Below are 24088 nucleotides of genomic sequence, written 5' to 3'. Positions count from 1 at the left end.
TATTGTACTGTCCCTTCATATTATTATTAGTCAACGGGAGTTTGCCCAGAAGGCAAATTTTCTAAGCCAGATAATTTAAGTCACGGGATACCTCTATCAGCTTTTTGAATTCCTCTTCCTCCTGGCTTTGTCCCGGTTGCATCCTCACCTCCCTGGAGAAAAGCCCAAGGTATCCCTTTGACCATGAATCCTAGACTGGGTGAGTCAGGTTTACTTATTTCTCTAGCGACAGCCCAACAGCTAATCTGTTACTTATTTTCAACAATTTAATACAATTTTTTCGAAACGATTATAAACTAACCGCTTCGAAAAAATCCAAAAATACGTAAGGGCATTCTAATTTACATAGTTAATTCACCGCGCTTCAAGCCAACTTGATTTTACACAATTTTCATTTTGTATCCAAGCCACGGGGAAACCTCATCGCGTGTTAAAGTAGCACAGCGCCATCTAACTTCACTTGGGGAATCTATGTTCCTAGGGGAGGCTTTCAGCTGTCAATGGTATACTCGAATTTCGTTCAAAAATCATCTTTCTCTTTACAGTACTTCATTTCATTCTCGGTTTTGATTAAGTTCTCTCCAATATATTTCTATATAATATATTTATTATCCAACAAAATATCAATAATTCTAGTTTTCAGTGGTAAATTTCGTTCAAAATACATGTTTCAGTGTTACATTGCATATTATTGTCTCAGAGTTTCTACCTAAAAATCAATATTTTGGTATTGCCGTTTGGTTCCCGGTGCTTTAGAATTCCTATTCTATAACTTCTTCATGGATGTCGTAAAGGGCGAATAAGGGAAAGGCTAATATGCTTGGGATTCTTTTTCAGTCTTTGTAGGACTTTTTGACCTGTCTAACTGGCCGTGATTTTAGCAACCTGAAGATGACTTGATGATGTCATTAGTGACGTACTTACAGCAATTAACCTCCCACACCAACAGCCACCCCTCGGTACATTCTTCTAGGCCTTCCATCCACTTTACGAAAGAATACTTTGCCCAAATTTTTCAAACTAATTTAAAAAAAAGAACACAATTAATTTGTTTATTTTCAAATAACGTTCCGAAACACGCATCTCATAAACAGCATTGTTTTGTACAAGGCCTTTGCCTTCGCGACCTAGTGCCGCGGAACGTAATTACGATATAGTTAAAATAACCTAAAATGTACGGAAGAATTTAAGTATGGAATCCACTATACTGTAGATTACGTTGACTTATAGGCTTGTGATCCATGTGTTATGCTATAGTGATATAGCTTAGCTAGAGAGAATACCTATTTCTTAGCCACTTATCTTAATACATTTTTTATTGGAAAATATATAAAAAAATAAATTTAGAAGACAATACTAAATGGAATAAACAAATATTATGTACCTCACCACATTGTTTATTTTAGATGTTAATTTTTCAATCACAACTTACATCTTTAATGATGAAAAGTTAAAGATGTTTAGAGACAAACAAATTATTTTTCACATTTTTTATTATTGATATGGAACTGTAATAACTATACCAAATATCTTAGAACACACTATATTTCAGTCTTTAGAATCTTTTGACATTATTTCAGGTAGTTGTTATTTCCTAATGAGACGAAAAACATTTTTTTTCGGGTTTCAGTAATTTCAGAATTGTTTTATAGCAGTTTACTTAGTTACTTAATTTATTTCAGTTCCAATTAGGTTTTTCTAAAAGTCGCCTTTTGAGTTACAAAAAGTATAGATTATTTGTACTAAGTTTCGTCTTTTTATTTATAATAATTATACATACTATGAAAAAATGGTGTACAAATAAAAATCCCGTGAGAATTTCGGGAAATTTTCCCTCAGTGAACCGCTGAAACATAGGAGGAACCTAGGTAGATCCCAAATGTAAATCTCTGGACCTAGCGGTTTGGGCTGCGTTGTCAGTCAGTCAGTTGGTCAGTAACGGAAGAGTCCTATCGATAGAAGATGAATGGTACGGAACCCATTATTTGCGACTCCAACTCGCGCTTAATGTTTAAATTTAAAACCATAGCGTCTCGTATACCTAAAAATTTTTATTCGTTGGCAACAGCCAATCGAATATTTACGAGTATTTTCAACAATTTTATAAATTTTTTTCGAAACGATTATAAAACTAATCGCTTCGAAAAAATCCAAAAATACATAAGGGCATTCATACCTTGATTTAGCTAATTCAGCGCGCTTCAGGCCAACTTGATTTTACACAATTTTCATTTTGTACCCATGCCACGGGGAAACCTCATCGCGTGTTAAAGTAGCACAGCGCCATCTAACTTCACTTGGGGAATCTATGTTCCTAGGGGAGGCTTTCAGCTGTCAATGGTATACTCGAATTTCGTTCAAATATACATCTTACTCTTTACAGTGATTCATTTCATTCTTGGTTTTGTTTATTTTTCTGTCCAATTTATTGCAAAATATCGATAAAATAATTAGTTGTACAGTACAAGTAAGTATTGTAAACTTTGTGAGGGTCTGAATTAAGCAGAACCTATGTCATTTAACCAACCTTCTTTTGAATAGAATATTGAAATTCATGGTACAAATATGTATGCAGGGCATAATGAGAAACTAACTTTTTCTGATTGGCTTGGGACTTGGTTGTTTATCTTTATATTATGTTTATTATAAAACATAGTATCGTTTTGTTGATGTCTTACTTAAAACACAAGTTTTACTTTGAGGCTAGCTCAATCTCTGTTATTTGTCATGTGTATTTATATTTATATGATCCAATATGGGTTAGGTTCCCGTGCAAGGTAACGAAGGTAAAACGGGAGTAGATTCGTGTCAAAATCTGACTTAATCCACGTTTTAACCAGGATTAATGCCAGTAGGTAGAAGAGATTTCTACGATCAGCTCTGTCAACCCCGTAATGTTTGTTGGTCGGTCACCAGAAGCAGTTACGGGGTCGCCTCCGGAAATCGCGTATATTCACGAATCTCACGAAAACGGTAAGGACGCGTCCTTGGGCGGCACTCGTAGTCCACTCGGCCGTAGAGATCTGTGTCAAGGCTAGATAAGTACGCATTTTCGGCTTTTTGGGCACACTGGTCCGTCAATCTGGTTGTATGTGGTTACTATTACATTCTCAGTTTCATTATTGAGCCATACAACTAAATGTGGCATTCCGTGGTCGCTGACAAACCCTGGGTTTCTCCTAAGAAAAGACGCAACTGGAAAAACGCTACGATTAAGATCCTCACATATTCATTTATTTCAAAAACAATATAAATTATGACGAAATTTGATACATACAAATGGTCACGTCTACATCCCTTGTGGAGTAGACAAAGCCAAAAGTCTTGAAAACTGATAGGCCACGTTCAGCTGTTTGGCTTAATGATAGAATTGAGATTCAAATAGTGATAGGTTTCTAGCCCATCGCCTAGAAATAGAATGCCAAGTTTTGAAGCCTATCCGTCAGTTGCAGACTATTGGGAGGCATAAATCTTAAGCAACGTCCAACCAGGTTTACTTTGGCATGCGCGTGTAAGCAATACTTTATATTGGCTGGAAACATCAACAATACTTGGGTATAAAATACGATGTAGGTATGCCAAAACAATACCCATGTTTTCTTAGTTCAGAATAACACCGAGGTCGTCTATGTTAAAACAACATCGCGCGACACAAATTATAATATAATTTCCATAAAATAAAATTTACCACAAGGTAAGTCCTGAAAATATTTTTTATGAAAACTAGTACGTATCGTTATTAAATTTGTTAAGCCGAACGTGGCCTATCAGTCTTTTCAAGATTGTTGGCTGTGTCTACCCCGCAAGGGGTATAGACGTGACTATATCCCTTGCGGGTATGTGTGTCTCTATCTACTCCGTAAGGGATAAAGAAGTCGAATTCCCTACAAAACTATGACAGAGTTCTCAAAATCCATATTTCTGAACCTCTATAACGCATTCAAACACTGCCAGTGGCAGGAAAGTAATTTCTTTTCACCGCTAACACGTTTAATTTCACTGTAAACGACTCATTAACTTACAATGAGTCGATGAACTTACACTAGAGGTCGAATGAACTGAAGCGACAGAAAAGTTAATTCTTAACACTTAAGACACTTGCGTTTTTATTTTTTAGTAAGTGCAGTCCTTTTCGCTTTTAAATATCATGTCTTTTGACTTAACATTTGAATTTATGGACAGCATAAAGATTGTCATGCCCGGTCTCAAAATTACTCAAAATGCTGTCTCTCAATTCCATCATTCAGGATATATCAGGATAGGTTTCTAGCCAATCATGCATCACCTAAAAGAAGAATCCCAGTTAAAGTGAAAAGCCTCTCCTTTGATTTGACTTTAAAATGTGCTTGGAAAGAGAAGCATCATCATCTCCCGGGATTAGTTGCAGTTGCATCCTTACCTCACTCTGAGTCTGAGATAGGCCTATGACCACGATCCCGAACTGGGTAAGTCAGGTTAATGAAAATGAAAAAGTTTATTTGTTTAACTACTTTACAGTATCTCGTTTTGAATGGGATCTCCATTTAAGTATAAATACTTGTGTTTTTAACACGAAACGACTCCCGTCTAACCTTTCAACCAAGGGAACTTATCCTATATTGGACCTAACCGATTGTGCTGAAAAATATTCACTTTCACAGCAACAATAGCTATGACACGACGTTTTTCAGTTTTGTTAGTCATCAATATGTTATCGGGACGTAATGAAATTGCTAGCAACTGATAGTTCATTATTTCGGAGAGTATCATTAATCATTGGAGCTAATATAACAGATTGTAATCGGTGCTGTGGTGAAGCTAGTGTTGGTAGGTGTTGGGTTTTTCTTTCCTACTTTTAATGTGGATGATTTGCTTGTAAGTGTAATCATGGTTCAATACGAATATGCTATTGAAAAGGTTACGGAGGTAAGATGGGAATCGCTTTGTGTAAAAACCTGACACACCCAATTAAGGATCCATGGTTAAGTCAAAGGCGCACCCGGGGATCCTCTCCGGAGTAGAGGATGTAACCAAAACTAAGGAGAAAGATTGGTTTATAGGCAAGTGGATGGAAGTGTTCTTGAATTAATCTGGGTCAGGTTTCCTTGTTCGAAGAGTCAAAGGGTTTGTTTCAACACGAGATGGGAATCCTGAATCTTGGTCATAGATGACCACTTGCTTCTTCTGGACGCAACGGAGCCTACACCAGGAAGAGGCCTATATACCTTGGAATTGACCTCGGTTTCTTAAATATTGATTTATGACTTCTAATAAACTTTCTGTATAATGAAATTTCAAAGCAAAAGCTGTTTTGGTCAGTGTAAGTAGGTAAAATTAAAATTATTTGGTACGTTTGACCTCTTTGAATGTCAAGGAGTATATTTTAGCAATTTCTCTTTAGAAAGCAAATTTATGTAAGTAAGTACTAAGCAAATTTCATTAAAATATATTTTTAGAAAAAAATAATAAATGAAATTGTTTGTCCTCTCAAAGGTATCTATTTTTATGAACATTACATACACACACATGTATTGGAGGACCGCGAAGGTCGGAAGATGTCCTAACACTGGAGTACCTAATAATAATTCCGTTCCTAATAATAATGCAGAGCTGATTTCATAACTTTTTATTGGGCGTAATTACCGAAATACTAGTCCTGTGAAACTAGAGGGTAGAAACATTGTATTCGCAATGCTGCACATTGGGCATAGCAAATTTACTATGTACTTATGTTACCTTAAATAAAGTAAGTACTTTGACGGCCCCTGTGGCGCAGCGGTAGTACGCTTGATTGTGACACCGGGTTCAAATCCCGGTAAGGGCATGACGAGAAACTTTCTCTGATTGGCCTGGGTTTTAATAACAATAAAGTATCGTTGAATTAGTATCTCGTAACACAAGTCTTCAATTTACTTCGAGGCTTACTCAATCTATGTGATCTGTCCCGTATATATTTATTTATTATTTAAGGACCTAGATACAAACCTAAAAAGGACACAGCCATAGCTAAAACCAAGCACAGAAACATACACAGTCAAATGGAAGATCACAATATAACACTGATTCACAAGTTCACATTTTCGCTAACGTCTTACATTGATCACAGTTAAGATAAAAGTCGTCATTTCAATTTGATTTTAAAAACGTAGTAAATAACGGAAAAATCCACCATGATCGTTTTTTTGGCGCGAAAAAACGTCAGCACTGTTGTCATTTTCGAATAAAGAACTTCAAATTAAACGAGCACAGGCATCACGATCCCGAAGATTTCTGTGAAATATTAAGAATCAAGGCTTTCGAAATTTAAAAAAATCGTTTCTAGCACGTGAAGGTTATATTTCAGCTTGTCGGCCATGATTTATAAATTAGCACTACAAAATCACCACTCGATCAAAAATATTTTCAGCCAGTTCTTAACCTGAAGCAATTAAATATATTCGCAATTTACAATAGCCACATTTTTTAAATAATTTAAAAATTCTTGTTTATTTTTGTTTTGCGTTCAGTTTCTAAGGCTACGACATACCTTACAAGGCAGTTCTAAAACTACTGACCATTGTATGAAGAAATGGGGTGTTTTGCAGGGTGGTAAGCGCGAAGTCGGGGGTGTGTTGTTAATCACATGGGGTGGAATAATTTTGCTTTTTAATTATGGCGGAGTGCGTTCAGAAACCAGATTGTGGCTTTATTGGCGTTTGTTAGTTTCTTATTGGGGTTATGATGTCATGTTAAGACATCGTTTAGTGGATTAACACTACGCATGTTTTCCTGAGTCGTGGAATGGAAAAGTGATGGATTGTGGTCGTAGGTGTAAGAATTCCACGCTCTTCTAGGAGAACACGAACGAGAATAATGCCATGACTAAAAATGGTTGATGCGTTACCAAAAACTGAGACAAATAAGTAGATTAGATAAAGAATTAAAGCGATTTCTTAAAAGAATCTGGTATTTTGATCGCTAACCGAATAACTAAATAAACCAACTTTAAAATTTACCCAAAGTTCATGTCTTTGTTTATGTGTGAAATAAAAAAAAATATTATTTTCCCGTTTAGACACATTATTTTAAAAGGCGATTTAATACTTTTATGGAGAGGTAGAGTTTGTAGGTAGGTACTTATCTTACGAGAATCGATTGTGAAAATATAGACACTTCTAATAAAACCGACTTCTCTTCTTCCTCCTGGCATTAACCACAGCTATGCCCTTACCTTTCTGGAGAGGAGCCCGGGGTGCGCCTTTGCACCATGACACTAAGTATATTGCGGTTATGCCAGATTGTATACTATTTCCTGACCTTTGTCTAAAAGCTGCAATTAATGAATATGACTGTTCTTATGTCTTGTCTCTGATCTTAGTCGTCTTATAAGACATCTATGGGACAGAGATGGAGTAGATAGTCTTGTAGCGGGAGCGATGATTCGGTTCGACCGCCACCAAAGAAAAGATCTTCCGCCAGGCTAGGCGTTATGCCTGGGGAACCGCGCGACAGACGATGTTGTGTTGGTTGTATATATGCCTCCAATCCATGGAATCTTTGCTTGTGCGATTTAGGTTTTTGCTGTTTTTGACTGATAGCGTCCCGTGATCTTATTTTTAATTGTTGTGACTTATGGCGTATAGATATCGCCACAGTCTTTTCATAAAGAGCCAGAAACACTAGGCACTAAATATCGTTATCAAACCGACTTGTCCTAAAATAAAAATAGATCAAACAGCAGCACCAAGGCACCGCAGCCATAGATTTATTAAAACAGCTATCTAGGCGCGACTCTCCCTGTTTTTAGTTGCAAAGTGCATTTACATGGTTCAGGGATATAAAATTGAACTTCGAAAAATAAGTTCGGTATGTATTCGACTTGTATGTACATACAACAATATCGACTAGTATATTCAAATTGATCAATTATTCTTTTTAAGAGCTAACTCTTGTCGGTGGAGTTACCTAAGTGGATTTTTTTATTTCTTGGTATGTTGTAACGTTACCCTTATTCGAATTAATGTTGGTACTAATTTCAACAAAGAATGTACAGATAGCTGCAAGAGCTTCAATCATACAATAATTGAACAAAATGCAAGAATCCATCTTCAATATTACGATAACTTGTTATGATATTGGACTTTTGCATTATAAAATTACTTACTTCTTAATATGAGGACGTACAGTGGGCTCAGAAGATAGCTGTACATCTCGCCTTTATAACGCTTGTATACACACAGCTCAGGATATACCAGGGCTACATGCCATACACCAATCAAGGCGGGATGGTACAGCTATCTCCTGAGCTCACTGTTTTTATATTTCGGCAAGACTTCTTTTACAAAATTCCTTATTCACTTTGTTCCCATTTTTGCACCAATATTTCCTGTGAAAATTTTTTATGGACTTTTGCAGGTTCTCTAAAAAGTAATTGGAACGTATATTTGGCACCTACCGTATCGTATAAAGGCCATTCGGGCTGCACTTTATGGCCGTAATAAGCCTTGGTCGGGCACACCTCAATGTACAGTATTACTAGTACACTCAACATCACGTCAATAATGCTCAAATTTATACCAATTTAGGATTTTCTAAGGCTATAAACTTGGGGTTCTTCATTTAGGCGCTGGGCTAGTATGGTTGGTTTGAATCTCAATTCCACCATTAAACAACGCATTTGAAAGTGGACTGTCTTTTTTAAGACCGTTGAATCTGTCTACCCCGTAAGGGATATGGACGTGATTGTGTAGGTATATGAAGTAGGCTTGGGTGGCATCGTTTTAGTAGGTGTTTTAGAAAGGTTTTGGGCCAAAAAGTTCTCTCAGTCTCTTTTTATTTTTATTCATGGGGCAACTCATTATATTTTCCTGATCTAAGCCAATGTTTTAGAATAGGTAGGTAGATTATTTTTTGAAATTATTAGTTACCAAATAAAAATTCATACACAACACTGTTTAGTTTCATTGTAAATTTATTTTGTTTATTTATTTAAACTTTATTGTACAAAATATAAATGTATAGATGCTAAAAGCATTATCTACCAGTCAACTATTGGGTCTGACAAAGAACTTTGTTTATTACCTATACGTAGATATGGATATTTTTGTCGTGCACTGTACCACATTCGTTTCTTGGTGGAAATACTAATAAAATTAATTAACACGGTTTTTTTAAACTTTGGTAAGTATGAATTGTACTATTGTGGATGACTAAGATCGGTGGAAAGTGATTATAAGGTATCAGACTCAGAAAGCGTTCCAAGGTTCGTATGTCATTCAGACCATTACAATAACTATCTTCCTAGTTTTGTATTAACATTAGTTTCAATTTTATTGTTATTCAATTATTTATTTTGAAAAGTAATAAACAAGTAAATATTCTGTGAAAAGTGTTTAACCATTAATTAATAATATTAAGCAAAAGAATAAGAAAAAGCACTAATATGGTATGTGAAATCCACTCAATTTTTTTATTTTTGTATACGGGACAAATTACACTCAATTAGATTGAGTTAGCCTCGAAGTAAGTTCGAGACTTGTGTTACGAGATACTAACTCAACGATACTATATTTTATATATTAATAAATACTTATATAAATAAACATCCAAGACCCAGGTCAATCAGAAAAAGTTCTTTTCCCATCATGCCCTGACCGGGATTCGAACCCGGAACCTCCGGTGTCACAGTCAAGCGTACTACCGCTGCGCCACAGAGGCCGTCAAATTTTGTTTCTTTTAATTTTTTTTTATTATAACGCCATAGGAAATACTACATAATTTGTGAAATTTCCAGCTTTCTAGCTGGCTTATTTCATGGCTTATGAAATACAGCCTGGTGACAGACAGACAGCGTAGGCTTAGTAATAGGGTTCCGCTTTAACCTTCAAGGTACGAAACCCTTAAAATAAAACTCAACTAATTATTTTCCATAAACAATTTATTCTCCAAAATGCAATAAGCTAAAATAATCTGTACAATATTTATAGCTATTTACAAAACAAATTTAAAACTGTTAATAAAATTAACATGCTGATACTTAATTTGGCTACGTCAGTTAATAACTTTTTAGAAATTTTTATTACTAGATAATATTAAGATGTATAATATAGCGATTGTATAAAAATAATCATGTCCTACGGGTCATTTCACACCAAACGGTTTCAGTAAATGGAATGAAGTTATTGTTATATCACTTAAAAAGTAACACATTTATCCGCTTGATCTGAACAGACCCTGAGGTGGTAAAATATAAATAAAATCTCAACTGTTCGCTTCAGTTTCTGACGTAGTTTGTACTAACACCGCTAGATGGCGACTGAGTCTGAAAACAATATTTTGACGTGTTTTCACGAAGGTTTACGAAAAAAAGTTTAAACGATAATAATTCTAGGTTACAATCACTGTGTACTAAAAAAAATGGTTAATGAACAATATTTTTTTTTTTTTTAGTTAAAATAATTAAAACAAAACAAAACTAAAAATGCGATGCAAATTTTCGCATCTTCACATCGCAGGCATCATACCTTCTAAATTAAATTTTTAATATTATCTCTTTTTTGTAACACTGAGTATAATTAAAAATACGTTACAATTTTATTGTTAATACATTCCTTTCTTAGTATATTGACTACATTTTATATATTCTTTTGCATAGGTTTCAGTATTAAATTAAGAAAAATTTGATACTGAAACCTATGCAATTATGACATTAATCAAACAAACTAAATATTTTAAACCCCTAATAACATAGATTACTTATGTAGACGGTATTTTAAAAATGATAACTGTCATTAGATTAACAAAATTTTTATCGCTTTTTACAATACTAAAGTGCGCGCCCGCGTAAATGGAGAAATCCTATTATCTGCCGTTCCCGCGGGAATTTCTTAGCGGACGTCCTTTGGTCGCAATATACCTTTCTGCCAAATTTCATCTTTATTTGCCTAGAGGTTTTCAAGATATCGTAATTAGTGAGTACATGAGCGAGAGTTTTCGCTTTTATATAAACATATGACAATTATTAAGTGATATGAAGTGTCCTATAATCATGAATAAAAATTTTGAATTTAAATTTGAATATATATATACATATATGTAGATTTACATTTAAAAGCGGATTTTAAACAGAACATTTTTTGTGAGATTCATACACTAGATACATATTCAGTACCAGACGTAGTTTTAAACTTGGGAGTTTGTAGAAATTTTTAGTTTACCAATTTGTGGGTAACCCATCATTCCATTCAAATGTTTTTTTTATCATAACTATCTCATTATTATTTATTATATTACTTATAGATTTTCATATTATAAAGAGACTGATTGTTACGAATAAACCAAAACACTTTTGGGACAATTTTTGGAGAAATTAAGCAAAGAAGTAGACTAGATTTTCGTTAGACAAAAGTTGCATGTTGTACATATTTTTGCTAATCATAATGACAGTTAAACATCTTCGAAATAAAAAATAAAGACTAAACAATACTTTACACATATTATACAATAATTATTATAATCATAAATGCTATGGAAATATCAATATATGTAAATTAATTGTGCTGAAATAAATAAATCGTATTTAAAAAAATCTTCTTTTCAAAAAAGAAGTAAGTCGCATAATTAAATCAAAATTATATTGGCAAAACGTATTTTTTTTAATTAAAACTTGTGAAACAATTTATTATTAGTCTATTTTATCAAACGTGTGTGAAATAGTTCGGGTACATAACAATGCAACTATTTCCTAACACATAAAACAAAGCAGTTTAGTTAGTTTTAATGATATTCTTTTTTTTTTAAACAGATCGTTTATTCATAATTGTAGCACCCATGTCTTTAAATTTCTATGATCTAGTGAATCATAAGCTATTAAGCAAATTATATTATTAGTTATAAATAGCAACGAAATTATATTTGAGAACTTATAAAAAATATTTAAATCAAGTATGAATTTATCTCTGTCTCAACGGATATCATCTTTCATCCTTGCGTGTTCCCGCCACAGCTATGCTTTGGGGTTCGGGGTCCTCTTTAAATAGGTAGCAAGACTATTCGATCGAACATCTGGATTGGTGATTACGTACCATACAAAACCGTAGGAAAACTACTCGCTTGATGATACAAAAGGATAAAAGGCGGGCGATGTAAGTCGTTTCCAAACTCTTAAGTGGAAATATTCAATTTTACTCACTAGTTTGATTGTCGAACTATAAAATATAGCTGTGTCATCAGGATGGTACGATATTGGTACGCTAGAGGCGAACTAGACACACCATAAAAAGCATAGGCATTCGACGTCTGTCACGAGATCAAGCTATATTTTACAGATGATAGTGAGTTGTTTTTCTCATTCGTTCATCATTAAGACCTATGGTCAGCAGCGGTCTTAATAATGACTAACATATAGGTAGGTAAAGAAATGACAGATTTTCAGGAGATATAAAATTTTAAAAATTGGGACAGTTCGAAGTCTCCTATTTTAATCAAATTTAATTCTTTTTCGTTACATACGGTAGAGTTTACATTTTGTTAATTCAAGATAGTATTTGACCTTAAGAATCTTCTATCGGATAATAACAATGGTATTTAATGACATTTTGTTTGATACACATATCTTACATTCATAGTATGGAAACATGAGAGTACAGGGAGTTTATTTTTAAAGGCCACTTACACAGAAACCGTAGGCGAAACAATATAGCAAAGGACTGCATTTCTTTCGGTTTCTGTGCGAGACTTTAAATGATCGCTTCATCAATCGATTCAAAATCGAATCTGCGAGTTTATATCGGTCGATAAAGACTATAAGCGAATGTCGCGTCTTTAAAAGTAACTTGTTTTATACTTTGCGCTATGGCATTAAATGAATAACATTGACGCACATATTTTTCTAATCTCATCATTAGGGTCGCAATTCATATCAAAAATGCACTTTAATACAAAGACATTAAACTCCATAATCCTTTAATCACATATCCTTCAAAACGTGTTTCAAAATGGCGCCTTCCGTGTTCCTCGTCTGATTGACGCCGGTGTCTAATTGTGTGACCACTCTAGGCTCTCTGTGGTCAGACTCTATGGATATTTGCGAGGAGGTCTCAACTGAGTCTATGTTTTGGAAAAGTAGGTTGTTAGAACCGGTCGAGGGGTTGCGTTTGTGGCCCACTTCGTAAGGGTTTGGACCTGAAATAAAAGAATATATTTATCAGTTAATCGACTAGTAAATTTACTATGTATGTACATATATAAAACATCTGCAATCATGCAAAATTCTGTCTTAACTCTTTTCAGTTGAACTCATTTCATAAAATTGAAATTGGGTTTAGTTGAAGACTCAAGTTCATAAAAACACTACAGTATTTGCAAGCGAAATCGCGAATAGCAGCTTTTAAGTTTGTTGTTTTAATGATAACAGTCAGTACTCTGAGCGCCATCTACTGGAAAATTGTGTAAGTATTTATAGTATTTACCAATAGATGGCGTTAACACCATTTTCAAGTTTGGAAAATATTTATTTTAAAATGATACTTCTTTATATCAAGGACGTCCTGGTTAAAGGTCAGGTCAAGAGTACCCGAAACCGAGCTCGCATGAAAAGAGTTATGAATGTGGATGAAGCAAAAAAAGTGCACAAGAATGATGGCAAGCGGAAAGAGGTAGGTATAGTTTCTGAGGCGTGAATTTATGTATATATGTCATACTCCATTCACTCTGCGGGCGTAATAGCTGTGTATATATTCACTAACCCATCATAGAAGATTTCCTAGAAGGCGGCGTGCTACTCCTACTAGTATTTTGACCCAGGTTCATCATACTTGGCAGGGGAGCCCTGGGCTTGGACTCGTTCTCCAAGAACTTGACGAACTCGGCCGCTATACCATCCGAGGGGTTTGTGGACCTGGACAGGCCGAGTTTCTCGCATTCTTGCTGGTTGAAATCCAGGACTGTTGACAGGATCTTCAGGACTCTTGTTCTGTAAAAAAAATAGAAGTTTTAACTGTATTCGTCAGATATTCACAACTGCATTCGAAGTAATATTTATGCCGTGGGCTCCAGAAACTTTAAAAAAATGGGACCTCCATTCCATCTCTTTTCCATGAATGTCATAAAAGGCGACTAAGGGAATGGGCACATCCATCTTGTGCCGCTAATACCGTGATCCGACATGAGTTAGATTTCCGTGCAAAGGTACCTAAATTTCCCACTTGACCATGATCCTGGGTCAAAAAGCGCACCCCATGTTCTTCAGCAGAGGAAGTTAGGGTGTAACCAGAAACAACGGCAGGACGAAGAAGAAGATAAGTGTAATGTATATTTTCTCATTGCTACCTTTCTTTGATTTCAATTGAAACCCAGTCCCTAGCACTTCAACGATGACATTAATATTCCCTGGTGCTTTGCCCAGTAGATGCACTAAAACAATTTTGGAGTGGGAAAGTCAGGTATCAAGCGACTTCCATCAAACCATCATGACACTTTTTACGGAAGCTAACCCAGTCATTGGTGGCAGCAGTGGGATAACCGCTATTCCCCAATTTTGCACAAATAGAAATTAGATTTTACATTGTCATCCCCTTGAGGATAATCTTGTTAGATTAATAAATGCATTATGGTTTCTTAAGAAGTAAGGTATAGTCATATGCAAAGAAACAGAGAAACGTTACCCCTTTTCATACAAACCAAAACTATAGACAAACCAATCTTCTCTGCAACTGTACGTGATTAAGCTGTTAACTTTTACCCACCTATTCTGCACGCTCTGCGAGGAAGCCAGCACGTAATTGATGAGTAAATTCTTCACCAGATTCTTGTCAACGCGATCTTGCTGGTTCGAGATGGCGTTGTGGTACCTCTCCTCAGCCGCCGCCACAGATATTTGTAAGGTTCGAACTGTACATATGAAATATATGGTTTTAATTGAAAAGTTATTAATTATTTAGGGAGACTTGTGTTATGGAATACTTAAGACCCTATATTTAACAACAAAAAGATATTATACAGATGCACATTTAAAATAAAGTAATATATTTCATTATGGACAAACCGGAAATTAATTCCAGGGCCTTTCAGCTCAGAGAAACACTATCATTGCGCCATTGAGGCAAACTTGACAAATGGCTTATTTGTTTAACTTAAGGTATGCTTACATTCTTACCCTAAGGGGTAGAGAGAGATCATATCTTCTTCTCTTTCCTCCAAATGAATTGTTGTATATATATATATTAGTGTAGTAAAACCTCATGAATCTCAAAATATTAAAACATCAAACAAGTAATACGTCTAAACATGCTGCAATCAAGTACTAATGAAATTTTAAACCCACATTTTCATTTTAAAGCTTTTCAAATAGGAAATAACAAGAAATCTCAACAATAAAAAAGTATATTTTTTATTTAACAGACTACTCTTACCATGCAGGATCTTCGTTCGATGCACGTTGGAACGCTAGCACGATCTAAAAGTATTATTCAGCCACTGGGTAGGAAAGCTTACCACTGAATTTTATTGACCACATACAAAGCAATTTGGGTAAAAAAACAGATTTTAATTATGAACGTGGTTTTCTTTTTCCTCGATAAATTTGGTCTCAATATTTATGACGTCAAGCGCATATGAAATCCATTTCAGATAAAGACGCGCGAGTCAGTGTTATTATTGCGCAATTTCATTATTTTCTAATTACCTTTTTGTTAGAGACCAAAATCTGATGTTTAGATAGTTGTCGTGGTCAAAAGTATTAGGCCAGTCTCTAAAATCACACCATTTAATTCCTTTCTGATTACTCGTTAATAAAGAATACTGAAAAGAACGGTTAGTGACTCGAGGCAAGCATCGCCCAAACTTAATGCAATCATTAGTAGACTTGCTTTTGAACGACGCTATTAAAACCTATACGATAAAGAAAACCATGCCATAGAATTTGATAGAGATTTAGACGATATTGAAGGTAACTTTGGATATGATCAAGTCATCAGTGATGTACCCTCCATTTTTCTTTATCCACCAGTACCTGAAGTAATACTCAGAGACAATGCAGCTATAGATCTTCTAGTCGCTACTCTGCTACAAACGGGGGCCAAACAAATTGAAAAAATAACAAGTTGTGATGGAAACATTTCATTTGACATAAAATTCGAATGAAGATTGTTAAGCTTCGTCTATTATAAATTATGTATATAATTCTGACAGTCAGTCTCTTAAAAAAATATATCCACGAACCTACTTTTAAAATTACGGAATTACATTTAAAATTACTTTTTATTTACGGTACTACTAGCCAGATTTTTTGTGAGTTATCTGAAACGTTTCCATTACTATTAAAACACATAAAACAAAATGTGCTACAAAATCAGCGGGTGCGTGTAATGCTGACGACAAATTTGTGCAGTAACATTACTTAAAAAAAATCAACAAATGAAACTTGGCCAAATAGACTTGTTATATGTATAAAACTAAATTCAATCAAAGTAATTATATTTGATATTTACTCTATTTTATTTTACATTCATCTATTTGGCTAAGTAAATATTTGTTCAAAATGATCTAAAGGCATATAATATCTTGTTTTTTATATATATATACGGGACAAATTACACAGATTGAGTTAGCCTCGAAGTAAGTTCGAGACTTGTGTTACGAGATACTAACTCAACGATGCTATATTTTTATAATAAATACTTATACTTATATAGATAAACATCCAAGACCCAGGCCAATCAGAAAAAGTTCTTTTCTCATCATGCCCTGGCCGGGATTCGAACCCGGCACCTCTGGTGTCACAGACAAGCGCACTACCGCTGCGCCACAGAGGCCGTCGCCTTGTTTCACTTATAAACTTATGTTATTGTTCAGATAAACATAGATTCTGCATGTTTCGCCTTTTTCGGTTTGTGCGGCATTTTTGCAAATATACATACATACATACATATGGTCACGTCCATATTCCTTGCGGGGTAGACAGAGCCAACAGTCTTGAAAAGACTGAATGGCCACGTTCAGCTATTTAGCTTAATGATAGAATTGAGATTCAAATAGTGACAGGTTGCTAGCCCATGGCCTAAAAAAGAATCCCAAGTTTGTAAGCATATCCCTTAGTCGCCTTTTACGACATCCATGGGAAAGAGATGGAGTGGTCCTATTCTTTTTTTTTGCTGGTTACTTGTTTTTGCCAATATCCTTCCATAAATTAATTATAAATACAATTATGTTGATTTCAACGCCATCCTAAGAGCGATTTAGGCTATGTTAATAGATAATGAACTATATAAACGTTGTTAGATGTTGTTCACTATATGCCTTTAGACTTATTCTAAGTATCAAACTAAGCGGTAATGATAACACAGGACGTCACGATGTGAAGCCAGGTCCTCAGTCAAACCCCATATGGTAATCTGAGTTGGTCGCAGACTAACCGCGACGCATACCAAACCTCACAGTTACCAAATGAGATTAGGCCGAAGGAGGCATAAAGCTTGCTTCTTGGTTTTCCGTAGCTTGTGTAACATAAATGAAAACTGGGTTTGCGCACGGTTCTTTAGTAATAAGTTCTATAAATTACCACTTTCGATAAAATAAAAAATTAAAACATGCATCATTTGTGGGTTTTATTTGGACATTTAGAAAAGAACCATCAAACCTTAAATATGCTTTAGGGCAACAAAAAAAAAAATAACAAAAAGTATACTATCATTGTATAAAAAAAAAATTAAACGCAATCAACAGCGCAATCTTGCGGTACGTCACAAATCACATGCTACAAATTCAATCAAAACATATATTTGGACACACTTAAAAGCATTTAAACTTCAACGCGTAAAAAACATCGTCTAGATAAACAAAAGCTAAAATTTTGAACTTACGTGTGTCAACGCTTGCTATCTAAAATTGTGTTGGTGCAGTATCCAACTGTATACCATCTGGCAGTCTGGGGGTAATGACCCCAGAATTACCAGCTGATATTTAGCCAGAAAACCGCTGTATTTGAGATGAGCTTATTTGGCAATAATCAGCAACTAGGACTATATAAACATGTTTGGATAAAACATTGTTTTGAAGGCCGTTTTCATCATTTGCAAATGAGGAATCAAGCATTTTTCATACGATTGTTAATTTACGATGCCAGATTATGGTTACTTTTATTGATTTATGTAGTACATACCATAATAATCTTAAAGGAACTGATCAAAGCGGCCATAAAACAAATAATTATAATATTTACTGAGATGCAGAAACTACAAAAACATATTTTGATACGAAATAACACTAACTTATTAAATTAATGACAACAACTTGCAAATAACATCTATTTTATCATCGATATACAAAGAAGGTGTGTGTGAATCAGACATAATACATTCTAGGATTTAATGTTCAACAATGAAGCAAATAAAACTAGTCTAAATATATATTATTCTAGATAAACAATCCAGATGGAATAAAAAATTACTCTATAAATTTAAAAAATCTTTCATGCTTATGTGCTTATAAACAAATGGACGCGATTGTGCATAAAGAGACCTGTATTGTTTGGAAACAATTTTTCATAAATTTTGATCCCTTGGTCTTTCAGATTTATTAATGAGATCTCTTTTTGCGTAAACATCTCAAAAAAAATTTGCAAAGCTTTTGAAGTCACTCACCTTGTTCTTTCAAATCATTTATCTGAGCAGTCTTTGTTTCCACCTGGTCTCCGAGCCTGGTAGCTGCGCGTAGTCCCGCCAAAGATTCCTCTAACTTCATGCCCAATCTGGAGATTTCTTCATTTAATGCGACATTTTCAAGTTTCATGTCCTCCATTTTGTTTCTAATCTTTTCTGTTGCTGTTTGGATGTCCCGTTCTTTATCTGTAATTATACAATCATAATGAAATACGATGCACAATAACGCACGACCGAAACTTTTAGCCCATGGATGTTGTTGATCATACTTTAAATAATTTAAAGTTACCTGTTGTCATTATGTTAAACTTTCCATTAACTCGGGTAAATAATATGTCTGATATAAAATTTATTTTTAATTATTCGAACTGCGAACTCACCTAATTGGAACTGCTCTAAAACAACTTGCAAGTTGGTCAGTGCCGCCTCACTCTTGCTCCTTGCATCTTCAGCCTCGCTGAGTTTAACTTGAACGTCTTCGCGTTGTTTCTCTAACAGTTTGATTTGATTACGCAGCGTCTCTACTTCTTGGTTTGCTCGAATGCTGAAAAAGGATTTGATACAAGTTTAATTATTTTTGTCGGTAAAATATATTTGACGATTGGATTTTTGATGGACAAGGAAGGACATTGTGAAATAAATCTTCACATCACAATTGATGCTTTTTTAAAAAATCATCAAGTAAAAAAATTACGGGCTGATTTTAGTGATTTAGAAAAACTTATTAGTGAGGCCATACTGTTTCTCAATTTTTAAACATGGTGTGGAGAAATACAAAAGCACAATCAATAACCTCAAAAATTTGTGAATAAATAAAAATTATTACAATTCAAACTCACCTGTTACTAGTATATACAGTACTATTCTGTTTGGCTCTCTCTTCGACCTGATTCAGCCTAGTCTGACATTCCGTCAGCTTTTGTTCTGATGTCATCAGTTCCTGAGTATAGTTTTCTTCTAACTCTACAAGGTGATGTCTCAGCCTTTCTAATTCACGGGTAGAATTCTGTTCTTGTTCTGTAAGCTGAAGTAGATTTACAAATTTATAACATACATTCACTCAAATAAAGTTAAATTACGTTTCTCTTTTCAAATTTCAGATGAGATTGTAAAATTATATTAACTAGATAATATTACCTGCAAAATTTCTGCTTTCAAGGTTTTAACAGTTTCTATTTGGTAAGCCAAAGTTTGACTCAAATTGTCGCGTTCTTCAGTTAAGATGCTTATTGTCTTATTAGCTTCTGACAACTCTGCTTTGACGGTATCAATACAGCCACTGACATTTTGATTCATATTCTTTATTATTTCATCTTTTTCCTTCAAAGTTACCCTTACTGCTTCACAATTTGCACAATATTCTGAGCGGTTATGGATTTGTCTCTCTTTTTCTTCTATAATATTTTTAAATTCATTCGTTTGCTCCAAAATAGCTTGATTCAATCTTTGTATTTCCGTATGGTACTGTACACTTTCATTATGTTTTAAAGTAACAAAGCTCATAAGTTCGTTTTTCTCGATCATTGTATTATCCAACATACTTTTATATTCACTGCATGTCTTTTCCAAGTTCTGTAATCCGTCTTTCAAATCTTTTAACTCTTTCTCTTTTTCTTCTACTGACTTCTTGAGACTTGTTTCAATTGCGTTCTTTTCCTGCACCAATCTCATATATTCATCATTATGATCTGTGAAGTTGTCTGTTGTTTTTAATTTATCAGTCAATTCTACTATAGACTGATTAAGTTCCTTTATATCTTTATCTTTACTATCGATCACATTTTTGTACTCCAAACACAAGTTTTCTTGTTCATGTAACTTAACAGTCAAATTTGATATTTCAGTATTTTTTGCGTTAATTTCTTCACTCATCATGATCATTTGCTTTGTTACTTCTTCTTTATCATTGTGTATTTTGCTTAATTCGTTTTGATAAATATTCGATTTCTGACTAGTTTCACTAAATTGATTTTGAACTGTCTCTATTGTTTGTCGTAGTTTGTTGATTTCATCATTTTTAACAGCTACACTATTTTCTAGATCTTTAACATTCTGATTCAAGGCCTGTAAAGTTTCACTATTTTTCACTATAGTTAAGTTTAGCGCATCGATTAAAGTATCTTTTTCATTTACATCATTTATAAGTTTATCGAATTCTTGTTCTAAACCAACAATTTTTGTATCAGTCGCGGACAATTCTGCCTCTAGTTGAAGTTTTCTTTCAAGGAGTCTTTGATTTTCTTCCTTCAATACTATTATTTCATTACTCAAAAAATCTTGTTGAAGTAATTTTCCTTTCAGTTCTTCAATACTTTGTTCTAACAATGTAACATTTTCCCTACCTTCTAACAAAGACATATTCTCCTTTGAAAGTTGATCTAATTTCTCTTGTAATACAATTTCCATACTGTCTTTGTTGAATTCTGTTTCTGTAGCATCTTTTGAAGATAACTCATACCGCAATTTGGCAACTGTTTCCTCTAATTTATTCCTTTCTTGCTCTATTTCTAACTTATGTTTTATCACTTCATCAAGTTTGACTTCAAGATCGTGTAACTTATTATCTAAAGCTATTTTAAGTACTTCAAGTTCTTTATGTTCAGAGGATTTCTCACTCAAAGCATTCTTCAAGTCGTCTACTGCTTTTGTCAATAAAACTTTGTCATTTTCTATAATGTGAATATCTATGGAAAGCTGTTCATTTTTAGAATTAGCTGTACTCAAACGCTTTTTCAAATCATCCACTTCATCTGTAGTATTTTTCAATTTGACAGACATTTCCGTATTAGTAGTATTTTCCAATTCTTCAATTGCTTTTGTTTGATTTTTACACATTTCAATTTCTGACAACATGGTAGTATATTTTTCTTTGAGATCACTTAAACTTTTCTGAAGACCCACTTTTTCCTCATTGACCTCAATTAATTGTTTTTTAATTCTATTTATTTCTGATTCAAAAGTTTTGTTTATTCTATTAGAATCAGCTAATTCCGTTTCTAACTTTGCTAAATTATCTTCATGTGATTCAATAATGGGCTCTAACTTGGACGTATTTTTTAAGGCAGCAAGTTCAGATATAAGAAAATCATTATTTTTTTTCGTTTCACTCAATTCTCTTTCAAAATGGTTTATATCGGTAGTAAGAAAATCATTTTCATTGGTCAATTCATCTATTTGTGACTGTAAATGATTTATATTGCTTTTTTTCTGCGAGAGTTCATATTTTACTGAGTCGACCTCTTTTTTGAGGGAGTATAAAGTTTTGAACACAGATTCTAATTTATAAAGTACAACATTATCACCAGCAGATGGTATTTCACCGACATAATCAACAGGGAGTTCAAAATCAACATATTTGTTATATAACTGCAGGATTTTATCTGATTTTATAACTTTATTATCGTAGTGGTCGCCATTCTCAAGTTCCTTGAGAGACAATTTATGTTTCAATTCATGTATTTCTCGCTTCAAAGACTCAATAACACCTTTAGCGTTATCATCTATATTGATTTCATCTAAATCTAATATATCAGGGGTACTTCTACCTTTTAAATCATTTAATTCTTTCACTACATTATCATATTGTTCTCTGGAGACGAAATCAGATAATTCTGAACGCTTAGTCATAAGTTCCATATCATGTTCTAATTTAGTGACTTGTTCCTGCAGTTTGAAGACCTCTTCATGTAGTTCTTGGTTTTCTTCTTGGAACTTTTCTGCGTTCTCTCTAAGAAGGCTGTGAATTCTTTCCAAATTTTGATATTTATGATGTATTGTCTCGTAATCTGATTTAATGTTTTTAAGATTATCTATTTCCTTATCTCTTTCGCTTATTTTATTTAATAAGTGCTTAGTCTCAGTTTTATATTCTTCATTTGATGTTTTTAATTCTTCGTGTTCTTTTTTCAGGACCTCAAAATTTGTCTGAAGTTCTTTCTTAAGAGATAGAAGTCGTTCCATTGCCATTTGATGTTGACTATCTAGTTCTTCCAAACTGCTCGTTAGATTCTGGTTTTCTTCGCGTAGACGGCCTACTTCTTCTCTTTCGGGTCTCAAGTCAATGGTACTTCGTTCTTTTATGGAGGATATTTCATCTTGTAGAGTTCGGATTTGATTTTTGTATTGGTTCTCAACATCAGTTGGTTCTGATGACTGGGCCGGTGGATCCCAGTACCAATTGGAGTCATCTTCTTTAACGCCATTTTTTCTGGAGTGTCTCTGCAAAGGAAAAAAGTGACATTTATACACGTTATACTAATTGATTATTGTGAAATCAAGGTCGGATCAATGAAGAATGACGATGGATCACGGTCAAAAGCGCAATCCAAAGCTCCTCTCTGGAGAGGCGAAGAAGACTAATATTATATTAATGTATCTTTTATCGATAGCAAAGGCTAATTTGTATGAAAAATCTGTTTTTAATTGTCATGTTACATATCTTTTCAATTCTGCGAAATGCATGTATCATCTCATAAGATCTGCTCAAATTTGAATATGTTTACTCCTCGAATAGGCGTTTCTAAACGCATGGATACGATTCTGGTACAAACATAGGCGTCTGTTCAAACACGATATGTTATCTGCGTTTATGGTTCACCGGTTGACTCATGACACCTTTTGTGTGGGGCACTTTTAGTTTGAAGTCTGTAGTTATAATAGAAGAACCATGTTCTCACTCGTCATTGTAGTATTTGCCTAAGAGTTAATGATGGTGGGTTAGTGAAAGCGTAATATGCTAAGGATGTACTTCACTGATTTTATTCGGATGTGTTCTGAACACGATTTACTATCTTTTTCTTTAATCTTACAGATTAAAGTATAAATCAGATATTTTGCACTCATAATCAGTAAAATAAACCTTGAACGGTAACTTTAATATGTTCAAAGATATACGGAATAGTTCCTCTTTTTTATTCATATTATTTTAAAATTGCGATGCCCAACAGGGTTCATATTGTACCTTTTTATAAGCAATAACTGTAATTAAACTGATGTACTGAATTTTATATTATATTGTTGTTGTTGCCAATTATTGAAAGAAGTTATGTTATGAAAACGACATAAATTAATAATTTACTACACTAAATCTCGGTACTTTCCAGAGACGAGTCACGAAGAATAATTTCTTTAGAAGTGACTCAATAACCAAGACCGCTTGGTTAAAGATCTTAACTTTAAGTAGTAAAGTTTAAAATGGCCACGTCAGGTGTATATCGCTTAAACGTCTCCCATTAAGTCACTGACGCGTGAAGTGTCAGATAAGCTATTGGTGACATAATGTTGATTCGGAGTTAGGGCTAGAGCACACAATTACAAGTTTAAAACCGATGCCGCACCAAATTGTAATACAACAAACTCTTCCAACTCGTCACATCAAATTGAAAGGTGCTCGAAGTACTCTTGTGCAGCGCCACAACGTGACGACTTTGAAGTGTTGTATTACCAATTTAACCGAGTTGAATTAACTTCTGGCT

The 24088-nt window shown here is 34.2% G+C and overlaps 1 protein-coding gene across 2 annotated transcripts in view; it reads right to left on the bottom strand.

The window, feature by feature from the left end:
* Positions 1-9877: 9877 nt before the first annotated feature.
* The window catches only part of LOC106130431 (thyroid receptor-interacting protein 11), a 56756-nt gene continuing 42545 nt past the window's right edge, over positions 9878-24088 (bottom strand). For both annotated transcript variants that reach the window (XM_013329272.2, XM_060951908.1), the window contains 7 exons: positions 19752-22832; positions 19454-19638; positions 18995-19158; positions 18597-18800; positions 14703-14847; positions 13704-13930; positions 9878-13140 (listed from right to left, as the gene is read on the bottom strand). In XM_013329272.2, the coding sequence (XP_013184726.2) occupies positions 12926-13140; positions 13704-13930; positions 14703-14847; positions 18597-18800; positions 18995-19158; positions 19454-19638; positions 19752-22832 (4221 nt within the window). In that variant the 3' untranslated portion in view covers positions 9878-12925. The remainder of the gene's footprint in view (positions 13141-13703; positions 13931-14702; positions 14848-18596; positions 18801-18994; positions 19159-19453; positions 19639-19751; positions 22833-24088) is intronic.

This window comes from Amyelois transitella, chromosome 27 (genome assembly GCF_032362555.1).
Source record: "Amyelois transitella isolate CPQ chromosome 27, ilAmyTran1.1, whole genome shotgun sequence".
Lineage (NCBI taxonomy): Eukaryota > Metazoa > Arthropoda > Insecta > Lepidoptera > Pyralidae > Amyelois > Amyelois transitella.
This window is presented reverse-complemented; position numbering and strand designations above follow the sequence as displayed.